The 22195-nt window shown below is 46.3% G+C and overlaps 1 protein-coding gene and 1 pseudogene across 1 annotated transcript in view; one reads left to right on the top strand and one right to left on the bottom strand.

Annotated features, from left to right (window-relative positions):
* Positions 1 to 269: 269 nt before the first annotated feature.
* OTUD3 (OTU deubiquitinase 3) overlaps positions 270 to 22195 on the top strand; it is a 32237-nt gene continuing 10311 nt past the window's right edge. Inside the window, exons 1-4 of the mRNA XM_055139114.1 lie at positions 270 to 591; positions 9213 to 9361; positions 15527 to 15639; positions 18696 to 18818. Coding sequence (XP_054995089.1) covers positions 368 to 591; positions 9213 to 9361; positions 15527 to 15639; positions 18696 to 18818 — 609 coding nt within the window. The 5' untranslated portion in view covers positions 270 to 367. The remainder of the gene's footprint in view (positions 592 to 9212; positions 9362 to 15526; positions 15640 to 18695; positions 18819 to 22195) is intronic.
* LOC129405277 (U6 spliceosomal RNA) lies at positions 8053 to 8153 on the bottom strand (annotated as a pseudogene).

Genomic DNA, 22195 nt, shown 5'->3' with positions numbered 1-22195 from the left:
TTCCTGACCCTGGTCCCACCTGCTCCGCGCACAGTGTACCACCCGCCGCTAGGGGGAAGAGCGGAACAGAGGCAGAGACAGATGGGTGTTCTTCTAGCTCTCCCAGGCCGGCTCTCTATGATGCGCGGCCGCCAGCGCCCCGCGTGCCCCTCCCCCTCTTCGCCCCGCCCGTCCCCTCCGCCCCGCCCCTCCCGCCCCGCCCCTCCCCGGGCGGTCACGTGAGCGGGGCGCGGGCGCAGGCGCGCTGGCCGCGTCGCCGTCGCCGGCCCCGTCCCCTCGGCGCGGCGCTGCCTGTTCCCCCGCGGAGGCGGCCGCCCGGCGCGCTGCGGCGTTGGGGGCTGCGGCTGCGGGCCGGGGCGCCGGGACCATGTCCCGGAAGCAGGCGGCCAAGGGCCGGCCGGGCAGCGGCCGCGGGAAGGCCGAGGGCGAGCGCAAGCGGGACGAGCGGGCGGCGCGCCGGGCCCTGGCCAAGGAGCGGCGGAACCGAGCCGAGCCCGGCGGCGGCGGCGGCGGCGGCGAGGAGGAGTTCGTCAGCTTCGCCAACCAGCTGCAGGCCCTGGGGCTGAAGCTGCGGGAGGTGCCGGGGGACGGGTGAGGCGGGCCGGGGAGCGCGGGCGGCGGGCGCCGGGCCGCCCACCCACCCCCCGTTCATTCATCCATCCCAGCGCCGCGCCGGGGGCCCGGGGCGGGGGGGGGGCGGCCCCGCATACGCAGGCCGCGCGGCTGTCCGGAGCGCGGTGCCCGGGGGGGGGGGGGTCCCCGCTGCTTGGCATTCCGGCCGAGACCCGCTGGCATGCCCGGGAGGACAGCGCGCGGCTGTCACAAGGACCGTGAGACAGTTCCAGAGACGTGCAAGCCCGCTTCGCCCCAACCCCCGCTCCCCGCATGCCGCACGCCTTGGCGATTGCTTTGCCACCTTTGGGTCTTTCCTCATGGGTGCTCCCCTCCCCTCCCCGCACCCCCGTTTCCACTTGGGGAATTGGGTCTGCGAGCGCCGCTTGTTGCTGGAGCAGCGGGCGACTCCTCCAGCTTCTGTGTCCGCGCGCCTCGGTTTCCCCGGCGTACGCTGGAGCGCTCTCCTTGGCTGGGCACGGGTCTGCGTTTCAGCTTTGCTCTGCTTGTGCTTGGAAACGCGGGGTCAGTGAAAGCGGGGAGAGCGAGACAGTGTTTAAGAGGGAAGGGGAGAATGTTGTAATGGGGAGATGCTCACGGGAAGGGGAGCAGTTAGCACCCCTCATTCACGGGGGAAGGCAAAAGGGAGTCTCGTGTCCAGGGGGTGCCCCTCTGGCGGGCGGGCACTGACTTCACACCAGCACCAGTCTGGCTTCTGCTTTTCCTCTCTGTGGGTGCTCAGCTTAGACGTGGTGGGAGTAGGTGGACGCCCAAGACCCTACAGAGTTGCCCTAGCTAAAAGGCTCAGAGAAGAGGGAAGAAAACGCTTTGTCCTTTGCACACTACACTGCGGTCCCTTCAGGCTTGTTGATCAGCGTTTAGGAACTGGTCCTAATTTGCCTCTCGCATCTTTCCTACGGGTACCCAGTTTGTGTTTCTGGCAGTTTGGATGTGGAGCTTGATTGTGTTTTCTTCACACCTTTAGGTACCTGACACATAGAAGGCATTCTGGAAAGTTTGCCGATAGATTTGCTTTTCATTGGTATTAGTGATGAATGAAAAAGACTAACAGAAACAAAACAGAGAGGCCAGCTAAGCTCCTTGGAGGGCTTCTCTGAGCAGTGCCCCTTAGTAGCCACTATAGTTGAGGGCTGACTTTTAGCTTAATATGTTAAGTTGCCAAATAGAGGTTTCTGAACTTTTCAGGGCTTTACTTAACGTAATCAAACGCAACACCAGTCATAAAAACTCGAATATTAGTTGAATACAATGGATTGGGGTGGTGCTATTTTCTGCAAACAGTTGGATTGCTTCTCTTCTGGGCATGGTATCCTTGAGCAACTAGGAGAACTATGCTTGAGGTCAGGGTGCCAAGGAAAGTGAAGTACTTAACTGAAGGTTTATCATAAGCAGGAATCACCACGCAGGGGGCATTGGGTACTGCTGTTACCCTAACCTCCTTTAAGCAGAGTGCTGGGATGACATCAATGACTTAGATATTAAGAGTTCCCAGCTCAGTAAGAGAAAAAGTGTATCTCTGACACTTTGGTCTTAGGGTCCCTTCTGCTACATCAGAGGTTCCCAAACTTTATTTTTTCTGCCACCCTCTTTTCGGAAAAAACAAAAGTCTGTGTCCCTTCTTCTGGAAATCTACCTTTAAGTGAACAAACCAAAAGTGTCCCCTAGTTGCACCCCAGAGGCTGCTCCTAGTACCATCAAGGGGAGAGGTGGTCTGTCCCACTTTGGGAAATACTACTTTACGTTCTTTTTTTTTTTTTTTTGCTTTTGGGGTCACACCCAGCAATGCACACGGGTCACTCCTGGCTCATGCACTGAGGAATCACCCCTGGCGGTGGTCAGGGGACCATATGGGATGCTGGGGATTGAACCCGGGTTAGCTGCGTGCAAGGCAAACGCCCTACCCGCTGTTCTATCACTCCAGCCCAACTACTTTACATTCTTAAAAGCACTGAGTACTACAAAGAGCTTTTATTTATGTGGAATTATGTGGATTATCCCTATTGTATTAGCTATACTAGATGGCAAAGCAGACCCGCCTGCCCCCCCTTCCAAGAATACATAAACACATTCTGTTAGCTATCAGATAACTTCTGGTTGGGGCCAGAGAGATAGTACAGTGGGTAGGATGCTTGCATTGCATATGGCTTGATCCCCGCAGCCTGTTATGGCCCCAGTACTGTTGGGTGTGATCCCTGAGCGCAGAGCTACGAGTAAGCCTGGAGTACTGCCCCAGTATGATCCCAGAAACCCAAAACTCAGCTTTTGGAAAACTTCACGCTACATTTGTGAGAGTAAAAAGTCAACTCTTCGCTTTAACCCACAAATATCCAGTGCCCTTCCTCTTCTCCTCCCCGCCACCCATATACTCACACTGAGTCACACTTTGAGAATTGATAATATGTCTAATAGCAGTGCGGTTTGATACAGTCATAGTAACAGTGGCTGTAATGGTAACAGGGAGAGGGAAACGGCCAGTGCTGAGTGCCAGGGAGACTCCTTCAGCCCCTGTGCTGTGCTAGGTGCTTCCCCTTCAGATTGGCTCATGCAGAACCTATAGGAACATAGCACGAGAACATTCCAGGCTGAGTAGTGGAGCAGCGTAAGGCAGAGGAGCACATTCTTTTATGAGGCATCAGCGGGTTGTTTAGGATGACAGGAGTGGAGGGTCCAGGATCGAAGTCAGGGGCTGCCTTGCTGGGATGCGTGTGCTTCTCCCTGCTGAGGTCCCTGTGTTGGACAGTGTTAGCTAACGGGTACTTCCTCTTGTGCGGGCTCCGTGAGGTGAACCTGGCCACAGATTCTTCCCAGGAACAGCATGAGGTCAGCTGTGTGGTTCAGCCCTCTTGAGTATTGTGATCCTTTTGGATTTGGTGATCACAGCCCTTGATCACTGTGGCAGGTGGTGTTTACTGGGCAGGTGGTGTCTTGGCAGGTACCTAGCAACAGGTTCTTTTATTTGCTAATATTAATGAGTACTCTGGTATTTTCTTTTATGCTAATATCATAAATAGTTGCTAGCCTCCATATGCCTCTCCCACTCTGGTCTGATTATGAGACTGAGTAACTGGAGGTAGCATCTTGCTCTCAGCATATTCAGCATTGGCAGTGGTGCACCATCTCTACCATTCTGGCACCTCCTGGGAGCTTGGGGATAGTCTTACGGGTGTCTTCAAATGTAGCCTTTCTATGAGTTCAGTTTCACAGAGATGAGTCAGGGATGAACTTTCATCATATTTGTCACGTTGTCTTGAGGGAGGGCCCACAATACATCAGATTCATTTTCAGGACAAAAAAAGAGTTTAACCTTGGGGTTGTCCTTTAAAACATGGTTGGCTGTAGTGTGCCAAGAATCTCTAAACAGTACTTCATTAGCATTCCTTTGAACAATATCTAGTTGTATCTTACTAAATAATGCAGTCCTAAATTACATTACTTATCAATAACATTCTCAAATTAACCTCAAAGAATCACTAGTTGTTGCTAGTTATCTCTCCCTCAGTATGTTATTTATTTTTTTTTTTAAGTTTTTGTAATCATGGGCTTTTAAAGAAGGCTGTTCATGTATCATTTAATGTAATTATCCATTACTACATGTATCACATTAACTGCAACTCTATCTTTTGTATCTAGTTCAGTGGTTTTCAACTCTGCTGTTGCAACAGACTCACGTGGGGAACTTCAGCCCAAACAGAGCCTGAACTCTTTCCTTGATTAGCTGCCCCAGAATCCCAGGCAGTGTGGCTTGTGTTTGATAGATTTAAAATGCCCATATTTGAGAACTGCTGGTTCAGAGTCTGCGTCAGTTTTTCCCTGACTGTGGCCCCTCTGTGACCTGGTTTCCTTCCTGTGCCCCATTCCCCTCCCCCCCTCCACGCACACACCCTGTCCTTCTGACTGGCTCCCTAGTCTTCTGCCATGACCCTCCATTTGCTGGATTTTCATCTGTGGCCCCCTTGGAGTATCCTGAATATCTGTGTGACCCCAGTTAAGAAACACTTCTAGGGCACTGCTGTCCAGTAGCAGTAAAATTGGTGGGGCTAAAAAGAACGGGAGTGAGCTGCTTGTGGTAATTGAGATCCTGGTTCAAATCCCCGAGTCGTATCTGGTGTCCCAAGTACTGCCAGGAGTGGTCGGCCCCTGTGCACCACCAGGTGTGCCCACTCCCTTCTCCACCCAAAATAGGAAAAATAGGAACAAATTGTAGGGGCTGGAGAGATAGTACAGTGGGTTGGACACTTAGCTTGCCTGCAGCCGATGTGGATTCAATCCCTGGCATCCCATCTGGTTCTCCAAGCACTGCCAGGAGTAATTCCTGAGTGCAGAGCCAGGAGTAACCCCTGAGCATTGCTGGGTGTGTCCTCAGAACTAAACAACCCTCCCCCCGCCCAATTAAAGCATATAATAAGAACATTTTCTGGGAGCCACATTAAAATATGAAAAGAATTCAGTGAAACTAGTTTTAATATAATAGCTTGAACTTAGTGCTACATCTATATAAATTTTAGTGAGACGTTTTACTGCTTAAGTCTTTTCAAGTGATAGAGCATATGCCTTTTGTATGTGAAGCATGGGTTCAGTTCCTGACACTATTTGAAAAAATTAGTATTTTAAAAATCCCATGTTGTACACCAACAACACTTCACTATAGAGTAAGCACGTTTCAAGTTCTTAGTAGTCACTAGCTAGTAGACAGTGTAGCTAGTGGACATGGTATTGTACCGCACAAATTTAGGCAGTTCCCGAAGATTGCCGATAAAGAAAATTGCCAAAATCTGGGTCTAGTTCCTGTGCTTTGGTTCAGTTGTGTTGTGCAAATAAAACACCCTTTCTCCGTGACCATCTTGTTGGAGGTAGTTTCCTTTCAGCCTCATGGAAGCTCACCTCCATCAGCTGTTTGTGTTTTTTACACCACCTAGTTTAAAGCCACATTATCTCCCTTTTCTTTTTTTGTTTCCAGATCCCACCTGGTTCTGTGTGCAGGGTTCCCCCTGGGTAGTGCTCTGGGGACCATGTGCTGGAGATTGAACTCAGGCCTTTAGCTTGCAGAGCCTGTGCACAGGCACTGTCTTTCTGGCCCAAGTCATGCCAGCTCTTGTATTTGATGTTATTATTATTATTATTATTATTTATTTATTTATTTTTTTTGCAGTGGTGGGTATCAGAATCAGGGCCTCACACATGCAAAGTGACTGCTCTCTGGCCGAGCCCTGTCCCAGACTAAAGCCACATCTCTCGTGAAGATGTTTATCATTACCAGAATGTCCTATGCTCTAGATATGGTCTGACCCCAGAGAATAGGAGCTGCTTCCTCTGCACCCCCCCCCCCCCCCCCACACACACACACATACACACCCGCCCTGCCCTTTATGCACATTTACCATCATTGTAGCATCTCAGGAGCTCATTCCCTTTTTTTTTTTTTCTGTATATCAAAATATCATCTCAGCTAAACTATCAAAAACCCAAGCCCCTTTCATCTACTTATGTAGTAATTAGTTGTTTTTGTGAACTCACAAAATATAGGGCCTGGTATGTATGTATGTATATATGTATATATATATACATATCTGTAGTAGCGCAGTGGTTTCCAAGTGGGGATGAGTTTGTCCTCTCCCAGGGGACATTGAGCAGCAGCTGGAGACGGTTTTTGCTTGTTACAGCTGGTAGGCAGGTGGTCGTGGTGATGGCAGCTTTCAGTGGTCAAGGCCCCGCACGCCCTTGAAGTGGACAGGATGGCCCCCACAAGGAATTGTCCCCAGGTGTCGTCACAGTTGTGCTGTGGTGCCATGGCAGTGTGTGGACTCGGGAAACAGCCTGTATCTCCTCAGGGTCCTTGGGGCACTGGTTGCCTCGTTCTCACAGGTCCCCTGCCGAGTGCTCTCGATGGCTCCCCAAGGGGACCTCCGTTGGCTGCAGTGTTTGTTCACAATCCCTGTGAACGAACTTAGAGCTAACTTGTAGCTCTGTCAGGAAAGTAATTTGTGTCTTGCTTATTACTTTTTTTTTTCATTCTGACTGTTTATTTTTATTGAGTTTAAAGAAAAGTTGGAGGTATAGCAAATTATATTAAAATAAATTTAACAGTTACACCCACTTTCACTTCTTAGAGGTAACTGTGTCCACCATTCACAGTTGAGTGGATGGGTTTGAGTCCAGAGTTACTCTACTTAAGAGTTGTGAGCACTGGACACATTTAATACACAGAATGTTTTAGAGTTGTCCCGAGCACACTGGAAGAGCTGTTTAAATAGTTGCTCTGGTGTTTTTTTCTTTGCATACATTTGTTGTGTGTTTCTGCAGATGAACATAGTTGAGCTTTATACATGGTATAAAAATGCAGTTTTATATCTCCTTTCTGGCCTTACAGAAAGAACATTTTCCTATGTTATAACAAGTTTTCAGAAAGCACGTTACCTCCTGTAGAACAAATACCTTGAGTTTCTACATATAAAAATTTAATGTAAAATGCATCTAATGTAGAGTACACCTAAATGTGAAATGACCAAACACATAAATCATGCCTCCTCTTTGGGCAGATTTGAGAATGTGGTGACAGTTGCTAAAGGTCTAAGAAGAGTTGGAGGGAAAAGCTTAACATTGAGAATGTTGTGTTCATGAATTCCCTTTCCCCTCGAAAACAGACTGCCAGCATTTAATTTTAGCAATAGGGACCTCAGACAAATGTATAAAACTATTTGAATTCCTGCTAGAATCTTGCGCCAGACTGATGCAGTTTCTTGTTTTTCCTGTCTTTCAATTCTTTTTCTCATCCTTCCCTTCAAAAAATAAAGTTCAGAGGCCAGGGAGATAATGTAAGGCTTAAACCTGTGACTTGCATGTGAAGACCCTGAGTTTGATCCCTGACACTGCATGGCCTTTGCACCACAGGGTGTGTCTCTAGTGGCAACATGCATCATGAGGCTCCAGTCTTGCACCCTCCAGCCTGCACAGCTTGGGTGAGTGTGGGTAGGATGGCCTTTGAGCTCCAGGAGCACAGCTGGGAGGTGATTCTGCCCTCTTCCCCAAAAACCAGTTTAAATCCCCGTGAGAAGAGATGCCTAACCTCTCTTGAGTACCCTTCCTCCCTCCCGCCCTTATTTTAGGGCCTTTATTTAAGCATAGGGCCCTTCATCATTCAACTTTGCTCTTTAAAAAGCACAGGGCTGGACAGAGAGGGCGCTTGCCATGTACGCAGCTGACCCGACTTGGATCCCCAAGCATCCCACACATTCCCCTGTGCACCACCAGGAGTAATTCCTGAGTGCAGAGCCAGGAGTAACCCTTGAGGATCACAGGGTTTGTAGGACCACAAACAAACAAACAAACAAACAAACAAACAAACAGCCTTTTCATCCACTGTTCTTGGCTGCCCATCTTTTGTATCTCTCTTCAGCAATGGTGAGGTGGATACCTTTTCCTAAAAATATAGAACGCTTCATGAATTTGTGTGTCATCCTTGCGTGGGGGGCCATGCTGATCTCTGTATTGTTCCAATTTTAGTATATATGCTGCCAAAGCCAGGACTCTGTAACTTTCTATGGAAAGCCTCACTCTTCTAAGTTGAAAAACAGAAACCTCTTTCTCCTCCAGGCCTACATTTCAACAGTTAGGGGGTTAGCGTATCATTGATTTCACTTGGAAAAAAATGAAGTTCTGGTGTGGAGTTGGCCACTATCTGGCTTCTGATAGATAGCTCTTCCTTAGTTTCAAGGATCCTACGTTGTGTTTGACTTATTTCTGTCTCTGGGTTCTGTGCATGTGTTACAGTTTGGAAAGACTTTGAGGGATTTGGAAATGGAACTTGAAGTTTATTGCCAGCATTAAGAGATTTAGATACAAAACAAAAAAGCGTTTGGCGTTTGCGAAGGCCAGTAGCATTGTGGGTGAGAGGTGAGGAGCTGAGGGAGGAAAGTGCCACTGCATAGTGCAGCTTTGTTCGCTCTCCAGGCACTTCCTTCCGTGGCTTTCTCCACTGTGTTCAAATGACGGAGTTGGACGTTGAGTTAAATTATTTATGTTGGGAACGTGACAAATTGTTATCTTCTGCGTAGCCTTTGTTGGGTGGATAATCAGTTGGCTGGGCGGCTGTTGTGAGATTTGTTTCAGAGAAGAGGCTTTAGCTATGATGAGTCATTTGGAATCCTAGCCTGTGCGTGTGGAATAGCCTTTAGTCGCTGGGCCCAGTCTTCAGGCGGTGCTCACCAGCTTCCCTTATTGAGCGGGCTGAGGCCCCGGCATGTTGACGGCCCTTCCCGAAACAGCCAGCTCTGAGTGTCCTTGTTTGATGCCTCTCAGGAACCTGCTGTGGTCGAACACGTGCCTTTCTGTCCAGAAGCTGGACTGTGTGGGTTGAGGCTTTCATCTCACTAGGACAGCATGGGTTCCATGGTGGCTGGCCATATGGCTTCACCGTGAAGCATCACTGTTTTTCAGAAGAACCGAGTAGTTTATTTTGTGTGTGGTGCCGGGCTCAAACTCAGGGTCTCACACACGCAAGGCATACACATGACTGCTGAGCCGCATCCCGAGCCCCGAAGTTCCTTTTCCAAAGGTCTTGACCAACGTTTGTGTTTTGATAGCAATTGCCTGTTCAGAGCTCTCGGTGATCAGTTGGAGGGACACTCACGAAATCATCTCAAGCACCGGCAAGAGACAGTGGACTACATGATAAAGCAGCGGGAAGATTTTGAACCCTTTGTAGAAGATGACATTCCTTTTGAAAAACATGGTAGGTTAATCGTGGGACACTGGATCCTCCAGGAGTAATGCATTGTGTACTAAAATCCATTAGCAGCCCTAGTTTTCCAGCCAGGGGTTTGGTTAAGTAATAGCATTCATTTATTCAGCAAATATTTATTTGCCTGCTTTGTAATAGCCTAGTTGGTAGTTGGGAATCAACAGTTTATATGGCTATGCCCTTAATTAAAATGATTTTATTTAACCTGAAAAGCTGATCATGGCTTTTTAGTCAGTGGAGAGAAAAAGCAGACTATAAAATAGTTTGCCATAAGATTGATTTTTTTTTTTTTTTTTTTTTTTTTTTTTTGCTTTTTGGGTCACACCCAGCGATGCTCAGGGGCTACTCCTGGTTTTTCACTCAGGAATTGCTCCTGGCAGTGCTTGGGGGACCATATGGGATGCCGGGGATCGAACCCAGGTCGGCCTCGTGCAAGGCAAATGCCCTCCCCGCTGTGCTATCGCTCCGGCCCAAGATTGATTTTTTTGGAGGGGGTGGTGGTGGTGGTTTTGGTGGACAGGGTTGACCCACACCCATGTGTGCTCAGGGCTTACTCCTGATTCTGGTCTGTGGCCATACCACCCTGAATGCTCCCAATCTTGTCTGATTCTGCACTCAGTAGTCACTTGTTGATGGGTCTCTGGGGACCATGTATGGTGCCAGGTATTGAACCTGAGTCAGCCATGCTCAAGGCAAAAACCCATTCTGCAATTTTTCTGGTCCTAGATCGGTCTTATTTTTAAAAGGATCAGTACAGAAAAACAGTAAAAATCTGAAAAGAAACATTTAGTGGTTAATTCTTTGCTCTACTTAATTTTCACAAACCATTCTTTCAATATGAGGGGGGATGATATAAGCACCCAATTTATAGGGTTTTAAGTACATGTTAAATTAGTTAACACAATTTATGTACTTTAGGATTGGGCTACACCCAACAGTGCTCAGGGGCTACTCCTGGCTCAGTGTTTGCGGGTCACTCTGGGTGGTGCTGCTTGGGACACGGATCGTGCCGGGTATGGAACCCAGGCCTCCTGCGTTCAAGCATACACTAACTCCTTGAGCTATTGCCCTGGCCCTAAAGTAAATTCTTAATAGGTGCCAGCCGTTTGAGGACTTGGGACTATGGGCATTTGTTATTTATTAAGAGATTGTCCAAATAGGATGTTAAATTTTACCTTCTTATTTGGGGGGAGGGATTGGGCCACACCCAGAGTGCTCAGGCTTCTCCTTGCTTTGTGCTCAGGAGGGGCCCGTGGCAGTTCTCGTGGGACCATTGCTGTACCGAGGATCAACCCGGGGTCAGCTGTGTGCAAGGCAAGCGCCTTAACCCTTGTACTGTCCCGCAGGTCTTATGAGTGTTTTAAGTGATCTTCTGTAGATTGACTTATTTTGCCTCCCAAGCAGTGCTTAGGGAGTCTAGAGACTATTTCTGGTGAGACTTGACCCACTGACCAGAGAGTGCTAGGGACCAAACTCGGGTCCCTGTGAATGCATGGCACGTACCCTTACCCCTGGGTTATTTTCCGAGTCCCCCATTTTTCAAATTGTCATGCATTATTTTATAATTAAAAGTCATTTTGGTTTTTTATTTTAATTTTAAAATTAATTTTAATTTAACATAATTTATGCACACATATATATAACCTTCTCCCACCACATAATTTTATTTGGGGGATCAAACCTCTAACATACCAACCTTGTACACTCTCCAGTTGAGTTATCTCCCAGCCCAACTTTTCTTTTTTAGATCATTGTATTTTCATATGCAGTTGTAAGAAGTAATACAGAGAGCTCTTGCCTAAACCTTACTCACTAATAGTCATTTATAGTTCTCCACAAAGACCCCAATATAAACTGTTTCGTGTTTTTAGTCTTTTTAATTTTAGGCTCCATGATTTATAATATTTAGCTTCCTTTTTAATTGGTACAGCATAGTAAGGAATATATTTGAATGCTTAAGCTTAATTTTGACAAATCTTCACTGGGTTCTGCTGTGCTAGGCATTATGTGTTACAAGTAACACTTCATCACAGGACCCACAGTCTTATCTGTCTCCTACCAGGAAAGATTGTTCCTGTGTTTTAGGGAGCTAGTTCTGGAAATCTTGTTGAGAGTGGATGAGCAAAGAAAGAGCAAAAGACTGAGAAGGAAGAGAAGTTAAAGGGTTCTCCTCAATGACCAGAAGCAAGAATAAGAGGGTTTCTACCAAGGCAACTGTTGGGGAAAATGAGGCAGATCCACAGGGCATCACTGGTGCTGTAATTGACAGGACTCATTGGGGCGGAGGGCGGAGGAAGAGGGAATGAATACTGTGGCCCTTCTGCTTGGGGTGTGACTTGGTCTCTCTACTGTCAACAGCATCACGCAGTAGGAGGAGGCTGCTTAAGAAGGATGCAGGCAGTGATCCTACAGATTCTTATTCCTAGGAAAACTCACTCAAAGAGGGGAACACTGAAAGAAACAAAGTGGTGAGAGAATAGCTTGTATCCCCTGAGAGTTCTGATGGTCTGCTTCCTTGTATCAGTTCTTGCCTAACTGTTGGATACAATTTACCAGATGATTAGCTGATTACATACCCAACTGTCTTTGGATCCAGTGAGTGTTTAGTTTGTGGCTTGAAATTCTGCTTTGACTGTTTTCAGTGAAAGGTTGTGTGGTAGCTACTGGGGTATGGCCAGACAAGAGACCCAAAAGTCACTTGCCAGCATGATAATCATTTTAGGTTTTTTTTGGACAGGGGAGCGAGGGCACATTGAGTGATGTGCAGGGCTTACTCTTGGCTGTGTTAAGAATTGTTCCTGGTAGGGCTCAGGGGCCCCGGCGTGGAGATTGAGCCCAGGTCCATTGTTGTACTGTCTCTCTAGCCCCTGATAGACATTTTAGATGTACAATGGGAAGATACTTTCTTGGATTGTCACTTTGACGTAGGGCAGAGCTGTCTAAGAATTTGTGCCTCAACAAAGTGAGATGTGGTGGCCCTGTCTGTCATCCAGAAGTTTGCATGTTCTGGTTTTTGTTTTGTTTTTACATTGGTATTTATTTTGTTGTGTTTTGTTGTTTATGGTCCACACCTGGCAGTGTTCCGGAGTTACTCCAAGCTCTGCACCCAGCAGTTATTGCTGGTGGAGATTGGGGGACCATATGGGATGCCAGGGATCGAACCCACTGCATCAGCGTGGAATGCAAGCTCCCTACCCACTGTGAAGTCCGTGTATTCATTCTTTGTCTTCAGCTGAAGACTAGGCTTAACATATACTCCACTCATAGTCATGTGTCTCTAATGCCAGTCTTATACTGTGAGACTCTTTTGTTTATTTATTTTGTGTTTTGGGGCACATCCATCAGTTTTCAAGGGTTACTCCTGACACTGCACTCAGGAATCACTTCTGTAGGTGCTTAGGGGACCACATGGGATGCTTAGAATCGAACCTGGGTCAGTTGCATGCAAGACAAATGCTCTACCTGCTGAGCTCTCTCTGCCCCTACAGATTCTTAGGGAATCTATGAGATTCTTGTTGTTGTTTTTTCTTTTCGGGTCACACCCAGTGATGCACAGGGGTTACTCCTGGCTCTACACTCAGGAATTACTCCTGGCAGTGCTGGGGGGACCATATGGGTTTCTGGGAATCGAACCCAGGTCGGCTGCGTGCAAGGCAAACGCCCTACCCACTGTGCTATCACTCCAGTCCCACTGTGAGATTCTTGAGGGCTGGGTTTATGCTTGTTCCATAGTACAGCAATGGTAGGCACTGGTGATGTGGTGTTTGTTGAATGACTAAATGAGTGGCTCACTTTACTTTTCAGGACCTGGTTACCCTTGTAAATGGATGTATCCTTGAAAGATAATCTTTCTCTTTTATTTATTTATTTATTTTATTTTATTTTATTTTATTTTATTTTGATTTTTTTAATTCTTTTATTGATTCACCATGTGGAAAGTTACAAAGCTTTCAGGTTAAAGTCTCAGTTATACAATGCTCAAACACCCATCCCTTCACCAGTGCACATATTCTACCACCAAGAATCACGATATACCTCCCCCTTCCCCCCACCTCCCCAGCCCCCCACAATCTTTCTCTTTTAACTTATGACTTTTATTAAGTTGTACAAATGTCCAGGTCAGAATTGCAATTTTTCTTACAATTTTGAAGTAAAAGAATTTTATTGAGGGAGGAGAAATTGGGGATATATCTGTATCCTGACATTGCTAGAACGGAGTGGTGTGGGCTCACTGTGAAATCAACATCATGCACAGACTTGGGGTGTGGCAGCCCTACAGTGGAATGCCAGACCTGAGTATTCTAAAGGCCTCTTTTCCCTCCCCACTCAGACCCAGCCCTTTACTAAGTCCTGTCAATTCTTTCTTCCTCAGTGTTTCCTCCCATTGTGTGGATCAGAGCTCCATATCTGTCTGCTTGGGTCACCTCAGTACTCTTTGCTGAAGTGTGTGAACCTTCCAGCTCCTTCAGTTTCCCACATTGCAGGCCAAGCGCTGATCTAAGTGAATGTTTCTTTATCCTTACCTCAACCCTAATGGTAGCCTCCCTGCACCCCACCCCGCCCCCTGACCTCAGGGTAGATTTCAAACATTTTGTGGTTTTCTTCTTTCTCTGCCTTCATCTCTTGCTGTTTCCTGCTCCCAGCCCACTCTCGGTATTCCCAGTTCCTCTCACGCTGCACTGTCTATAAGTACATCCTTCTCTCCCTCCCTACCTGTCCTTCCTCTTACTCTTGCTCCCTGTTTCCAGCTTGAAACATCATCCATTCCTCTGGTGCCTAGTTTCAGCTTGCCCTCTGGAAACCGACTCAGTCTTTGCACCTTACTTTCCCCTCCCTGCAACCCGATTGGCTATAGTTTTCTGGCCACGGGGCAAGGCTTGGGTGTGGTGTTCCACAGGACTACAAGGTAGAGCTTTTCCAAATCCCCTCTTCGGTGTGATGGATGGAAGGGCTGACATGACTCACTAGCTGTAGTTTATACCAGGAGAGGCTGCAGATCAGAAGCAGCCCATGGAGCAGAGTCTGGGGAGCTTATGCAGCACACAGAGGGCCTTCTTTGTCAGTTGGGCAGTTCACACAGACGTCAGTGTCCAGAATTTTTATTAGGGCTTTATTATGTTGATGCTGTTTGTTTGCTTCAGGGTTTGAACTCTCTTCAGCTTCTCGGATCCCCCCACCAGGTGACTCTTCCATCTATGGTCAGAGAGGCCCACCTTGGTCACCTCCTGAATCATAAACTATCTTTGTGGCTTATGAGCCTAGCACGACGATCACTTAGATGCCATTTGCCTGCCGGAGACACAGGCCAAGCCTTGTGGGGCCAGGGTCCATTCTTGACTCCAGGTCCCTTTCCTGCAGTACTTACACATATGTATTCTATTTTCCTGGCTGCCTCCCACTGAGGGCAGTCAACCAGCACTGACTGGCTGCATGAAGCACTGTTCAGGGGCCACAGTCATGGGGTTCGGCTGGTGGGCTAAATCTCAGCTCCACTGCCTATTGGCTCTGTGGCCTTGGTATAGTTATAAGCTAATCTTTGTCTCTGTTTACTCAGCTGTGAGATGGTATGCTTAATGGTATGCCTTTTGAGTGTTGCTACTGTATAGGCTTAATAATGATAATCTTTTAAATTTTTTTTTTTGGCCACACCTAGTGATGGCTTACTCCTGGCTCTGTGCTCAGGAATCACTACTGGTAGGACTTGGGGGACCTTATTGGGTGCTGGGGATCAAACCCAAATGGGCCACATGCCTCTCACCCTATCCACTGTACTGTCTCTCCAGCCCCAATCATGATAATCTTCATAATGATAATTAAATGGATCAATGTTTGGAAGATAATAAACACTCATTAATGCAAATCATCACACTTCTGGTGATTGTGGCTACATTTCCAGTTTCTTTAGTAGAGTTAGACATATGGGAAGCATTCAGTAAATATTAAGTAAATGTGTTCTGTGTGCATGGTTAGTCCCTTTCTGAATTTCTGAGTAGCAGTCTCTCAGTGCTGCTTAACTAGCCAAATTCCTAGACTCTGACAAAGCTTTTCAGATATACTCACTTGTTTTTCATTATTTGGAACAAAATAAATATCAGAACATGTTTGCATTTGGATTATCTCATTATAAAGGCTTCACTTTTTTCTGTTTTCATACAGTGGCCAGTTTGGCAAAGCCTGGTACATTTGCTGGCAATGATGCAATTGTAGCCTTTGCAAGAAATCATCAGTTGAATGTGGTGATTCATCAACTTAATGCCCCTTTATGGCAGGTAGGTCACCAATCAAAGACTTTATATTTTAAGTAATTTATAAATTACCTTTGGTGTTGTCCGAAGATATTGGGACGTAAACTATATAATTGACATATGACATTGAACTTAATAAACTAAAACATGATTTGTATGTCACAGGGTTAATTTAGATTTCAAGCTTAACGAAAAATGGGAAGCTTCTTGTGGTTTGGGATTCAATGATTGTGCTCTGTAAAATGGAATCCAAAGCCAAGAGGAATCTGAAGTACATTTTTCTTGTTTCTTAACTAGAGAAGTAAAGCATATTAATTGCAGAAAAAAATGAAAAAAAAAATGGAAATTTTGCCAAAGCCCACAAAGGCAAATAAAAGTCCCCCATTGAGGCTAGGGCTGCAGCTCAGAGTGCTGCAGTGTTTCCTTCTTGTACCAGGCTCCCTGGTTCAGTCCCCAGAGCTTGGCCTCCTGTGTGCCACTGTGCGTAGCCCTGGTGACCCCCAGCATCGGTGGGGAGCCCATAGTCTCCAGATTTACCCATTTGCTCTGCCTGGAGATGATTACTGTTAAAATTTTACTGTCATTTATATGTACCTTTAGATAGAAAACTTTCACATGTAACTAGGAAGAGACATATCACGATATCTTTATGCACATTTGAAACACATTTGTACACTTGTAGATATATCAGGGCTGGAGCGATAGCACAGTGGTAGGGCATTCGCCTTGCATGTGGCCAACCCGGGGTCAATTCCTCCGCCCCTCTCAGAGAGCCAGGCAAGCTACAGAGAGTGTCGCGTCCCCACGGCAGAACCTGGCAAGCTACCCGTGGTGTAATCGATAATGCTAAAAACAGTAACAATGAGTCTCACAATGAGAGACGTTACTGATGCCTGCTTGAGCACATCGATGAGCAGCGGGATGACAGTGACAGTAGATATATCAGTATATATAAAAATGCATAATATTTTTATATATTATCATTATAAAGGCTTTTTATCATTAAAATTATTTTTCATATATTATCTAATTTTTTCTTCATTAATATTAGTTACGTTACTTATTCCTAACATTTACTCATTTAGAAAGTCAATTTCTTTGGGCCAGAGTGATAGTATAGGGTGTAGGGCACTTGCCTTGCATATAGCCCACGTGGATTTGTTCCCTGGCACCACATGTGGTGATCCCTGAACACAGAGCCCGGAGAAAGCCCTGAGCCCACCCACTGTCCCTCTCCCCCTGCTTCAGATACTCAAAATTTTAGAGATATACAGAACCAGTTCAGTCCTAAGTGAATGGTTCTGTGAGTTTGAACTCATCATTCTTTTTTGTTTGTTTTTTGGCCCACATCTGATGGTGTTCAGGGCATACTCCTGGCTCTGTGCTCAGGGATCACTCCTGCCAGGTCTTGGGAGGATCCATATGGGGTGTCGGAGATCGAACCCAGGTTGGCTGTGTGTGTGCAAGACGAGCACCCTGCCCGGGGCACTACTGCTCCGGCCCCTCCCTAGTATTCTGGCTGGGAGTTAGAGATGGTGCGCTCTCCATTATGTCTGTTTCCAAACCAGACTGTACTTTGAGATCAGGATACTATTCTCGGAGAAAACGTACGTAGTTCTGACTTCCGGTCTAGTATGGGACTCGCTCATTTCATGGCTCCTGCTGTATCTTTGGATCCCAAGCAGTGTTTACATTGCCAGTCGCGTCTTCCTGACCCTGGCTTTGCAAAGCAGCCCGTGGGAGATGCTTATAGTGTGGCAGTCTAGCTGAGATTGCTGCTGGGCTCTTCTCAGGGGTAGATTCAGAGTGATGCGAGTGTCTTCCTTGGACGGGGTGTATTTTGAAGGTCTCGCATCTGTGTTGGTGACCCCGGAGAGCACCAGTTCCTGTTGGGCTGTGCTGCAGGGGTGCAGCCACCAGGGCTGTGCGGGGGAGCGAGGCCGGTGGCTGTTTCAGGATCACGGTGGGAGGCAGCTTCTCTTGGGGGGAGGCAGGTTTCTCATTTGTTTCGCTAATGGTTTTCAGCATGTGGCTGATGGAAAAATGGGATTTTTTTTTCAATAGCAGGGGATTTACTCTGAAGCTACTGAGGCAGACATATCGAGCTGCTTCCCCCCTCCTATAAAGGTCTTAGGAAAGGCCCTTTCAAACCTGTATTTGTAATTTTGTACTATTTTTTTCCCTTAAAGAGGTCTTCAAAATATCGTGTGTGTGTGCGTTTCCATTGTTCATGGTTTATAGTATTAATACTTGTGCTTATTGCAACCCCATCCACCACCAAAGTTCCAGTTTCCCAGTACTCTGTTCTCTGTTCAGTGACCTTTCTACCTGTCATGCCCCACTTCCCACCCCCCCCAGCACACACGGTCACATTAGTTCTAAGGTTTGCTTTCATTGGACAGTGTATATCCCCTTGCTTTGTTTCTTTGCAGGCCACATCTGAGTGAGCTCATCTGATATTTGTCTTTCTCCCTCTGACTTACTCTGCTTAACCTGGCACACTTTAGTTCTGTCTGTGTTGTAGCAAAATGCATGATTTCTTCTTTTCTTAGAACTGAGTAGTATTCCATGGTGTACATAGACTACCCTTTCTTGATGCTTATCCACAGACAGGCACATGGTTAGTAGTTCTGCTCCCAAGAATACAAAAACGCTAATTTGAAACGACCTGTCCTTGTGTCCACTGCGGTTCTCTTGACGATGGCTAAGATCTGCACACAGCCCACGTGCTTGAGCTTTCAGTCCAGTGTTTCTGCACCCGCCTTTGGGATTCCCCCTCTTGGGCGGGTGGGATGCGAGTTACTGGGACCTGTGAAGCCACACTGTTTCTACTTTCTTGTAAATTTTGCCTTGGATTTTAAGTATCTGTTTCCATTGGAATTAATTCCCTTACATCATCTATTAAGCACCAAGAAACTTTCATACATGGTCGTGAGAAAAACTAGTTCAGAACTTGTTGAGGACGTGTCCCGGTCATCTTCCTGCAACATGTCTCCATAGCCCTCCTGGCTGGCCTCCCTGGACAAACCAGGCGACGCTGCTGTCCCAGGAGCTGACCTCTCCCCTTCTTCTGCCTGCAGATCCGCGGCACGGAGAAAAGCTACGGGCGGGAGTTACACATTGCCTATCGGTACGGAGAGCACTATGACAGCGTTCGGAGGATCAACGACAACTCGGAAGCCCCCGCGCATCTCCAGACCGACGTGAGTGGGACCCCCACTTTCTTCTCCCTCTGCGAGTTGTGTGCTCTGGCGCTGAGAAAGCAGTGTTGTTTTCTGTGGTGGTTCGGGAGCCTCAGTGCGAGGATTACCAGCAAGCAAACTTGCTAGTCACTGTGGTGCTTTTCTTCATAGCTCGTAGCTACGATTACATAGTTATCATCTATGCAGTGCTTCAAGTATTTGGTTAAAGGTCCCCCCTCCCCCACTCTGAGGAATGTCAGCTTTAATTAATTTCTAAGCTGGTTTATCAGTGGCTTACACTGCTATAGAATTTCAGCACCTTATCTTCACATCTCTGTATATAAGACATACTACACGCCCACTAAAGTTCTGGTGTCATCTTACTATGAGAATAATCCCCAAACCCATCTCTCCGACATCTCTTCCCTTTCCCCTCTGGTAACCGCTACATGTATCTTTGTATTTCTTGCCAATTAGTTGGTTTAATATTTATTCCAAATGTGAGAGACCATTTGATGATCATCTTTCACGTCCTTATTTCCTTTAGCACAATCCCTCATGTTCAATTTCTTTGGTCCCAAAAGGCACAGTTTCACCTTTTAAAAACAAATGCCAGAGTGGTATTCCATTGAGCATATACAACAGCTTCTTGGTCCCATCATCTGTTGATAGGCATTAAATTGATTCCGTGTTTTGACTTTGTGTATAACATAGGGATGTGGATTTTTTTTTTGGGGGGGGTGTAAGATTTTCATGCGTGTTTGATAAAGGCTGGTTTTGCTGGGTCATATTACTCACATTTAAGAATTTTTAAGGACTTGCCTTGCTGTTTTCCACTGAGAGCGTACCAGCCTACCTTCCCGCCAACGGTGTAACTTGTCCCTAGCCTTTTGGATTGTGGTTTTGATTAGCATTCTCCTCATAAAAAGTGATGTTGAACCTTTTTCACAGGTGTGTGGGTCATCTCTGGGTCATTTTTTAAAAATTTGGGTTGCTTGCATTTTTTCGTTGACTTGTCTGAGATTTCGTTGGGTGGGTTTTGGTTTGGGGGCCATACCCAGTGGTGCCTGAGCACTGCTCCTGCTCAGCTAGCTCAGTGCTCAGGGGTTACTCCCAGCAGTGCCCAGGGGACCGTGAGCTGCTGGGGTCTGAACCTAGAGCTTCTGCGTGAAGTCTGAGTTCCACCCTGTTGAGCCATCTGCCCACCCTGAGTTGTATCAGTTATTTATTTGGATACCAACCCTGTGTTGGATATGTAACGCACAAAAATCTTCCAGTTGCAAAGTTCCCTTGTTCTTTTGGTAGTTTCTTTTGCTCCATAAATAATTTGGTTTGTTTTGGAACCGCACTGAAGTATCCAGGGCTTCAGCTATTTGTCAGGATTTCCTTTTGTGTCCTAACATAGGACCTGTCCTTGTCTGGACATAATTTTAGTTATTTTTGGGGTAGTTTTATAATAAATTAAGCTGTATTATTTATAGTGTTCTAGAGAAAAAAAATCACAATGTCTAAATAAACAACATGCAAAGTACGTTATGCAATTTATCTCTCAGTATTGTCTTTATTTTTATTTTATCATGATTGGGTTTCAGCCTTATAATTTTCTAGCACCCGTTCTTTCACAAGTGCACATTTCCTGCCATCAGTGTCCCCAGTTTCCCTCCTGCCCCCCTTCCCCTTTTGGGCATTATGGTTTGCAATACAGATAGGTACTGAAAAGTTATCATGTATATTCCTTTACCTACTTTCAACACTCTAGTTACTGTTTTGTTATTAGAGCTTTTGTATTCTGCTTTTTAAAATCAGTATTACGGGGGCTGGAGGGATAACGCAGAGGATGGTGTGTTTGCCTTGCAAGCATTCAACCTGGATTTGATCCCCAGCCCCCCATATGGTCACTTGAGCATCACTGGAATTGATTCCTGAGCTCAGAGCCTTTCAGTTCCATCCAAGTTGCAGTGAACTGTTAGATTTCATCTTTCTGTGGAGCTGCGTAGTATTCCGTTGTGTTCATATACTCAGTTTCTTAATGCAGTGTTCTGAAATTGGACACAGTTCTTGCCATGTCTTGGCTATTTTGAATAGCACTGTACTGAACTTTGGCACGAAACTCTCTTTGAATGAATGTTTTTGTGTTTTTAGGGGTAGATACCAAGAAGTGGGTCCTGTGGAAGCTCTAGTCTCAACTTTCTGAGAAGTCTCTGTACTGTTTTCCATAGGGGCTGACCCAGAGAGCATTCCCACCTACAGCGGGTGGTCTTCCTTTTTACCATGTCCCTACCAGCACTTGTTTTGTTTCCAGTCTTTTGATATGTGCCATTCTTGCAAGTGTGAGCTGATACCTCATATCATTTGATTTGCATTTCCCTGATAATGTGTGCTGAAGAACACACCTTTTCATGACTCCACACCTGGTGGTTGGGGGCGGGGGCAGGTGGGGATGGGATACTCCTGGCTTTATGCTCAGGAGCATGTGCTTTCTGCTTTCTGGAGGTGTTGGCGGCCCATGCAGTGAAGGGCATTAAGCCCAGAGGCCTGTACATGCCGGGTATGTGTTGTAGACTGTCTTCCTGGCCCCTGTACATTTGATTTGAGGAAGTATCTTTTCAGCTCCTCCCCACTTTCGTACAGGGTTGTTTGTTGTTTTGTGAGTGCTTTATGTATCTTAAATATGAGCCTTTTGTCAGGTATGTGGTGAGTGAGTATATTCTCCCACATGATAAGAAATCAAAAGTTTAAATCTTTGGGGACTGGAGTAGTAGAACAGTGGGCATAGCACTTGCCTGGTGTGTGCCGCCAGCCTGGGTTTGATCCCTGGTACCCCATATGGTTCCCCAAGCGTCAGGAGTGATCTCTCTGCTCAGAGCCAGTACTAAGTAAGCCCTGAACACCACTGGATGTGTCCCAAACACACACACACACAAAGTTTAGATCTTTGTCAGTTTGTCAGGGGGAAACAAGTCATTTTCTTAGCAGGTTCATTTTGTTTTTCTCCTGTTCATGCATATTTTTCTGTGTTGAACACATTTGCATTTATATGAAGCTGGATTAATTTCTTTTGCGTATGTTTTTTCACCATTAATTTTTCCTAGTGAAATTCAGGAGAACTTTATTGGCATAGTTCTGTTTGTGATGTGGATTAGAGATATTTTTTATCATTGCCTGTCATCTGAATTGTTATTCTTTTCCCTGTGGTCTTCTACAGCCAAGGGATTTCAGCTGTTTATGTGATTCAATTTATCAGATGTTCTCAGAGTGTTTTTAGAATATAGAAATAGGAAAATACTGAAGGCTGTTTATATTAAACCCTAAATGGTGGCCCTTGAATTTTCAGGGGTTTCCTGAAGAGTTCTACCGAATCCACTTGAAACTTCCTCTTTTCCATCTCGTTTTTACAT

This window comes from Sorex araneus, chromosome 5 (assembly GCF_027595985.1).
Source record: "Sorex araneus isolate mSorAra2 chromosome 5, mSorAra2.pri, whole genome shotgun sequence".
In the NCBI taxonomy this organism is placed as follows: Eukaryota; Metazoa; Chordata; class Mammalia; order Eulipotyphla; family Soricidae; genus Sorex; species Sorex araneus.
Note: the sequence above shows the minus strand (reverse complement) of the source record. Positions and strands in the feature narration are given on the sequence as shown.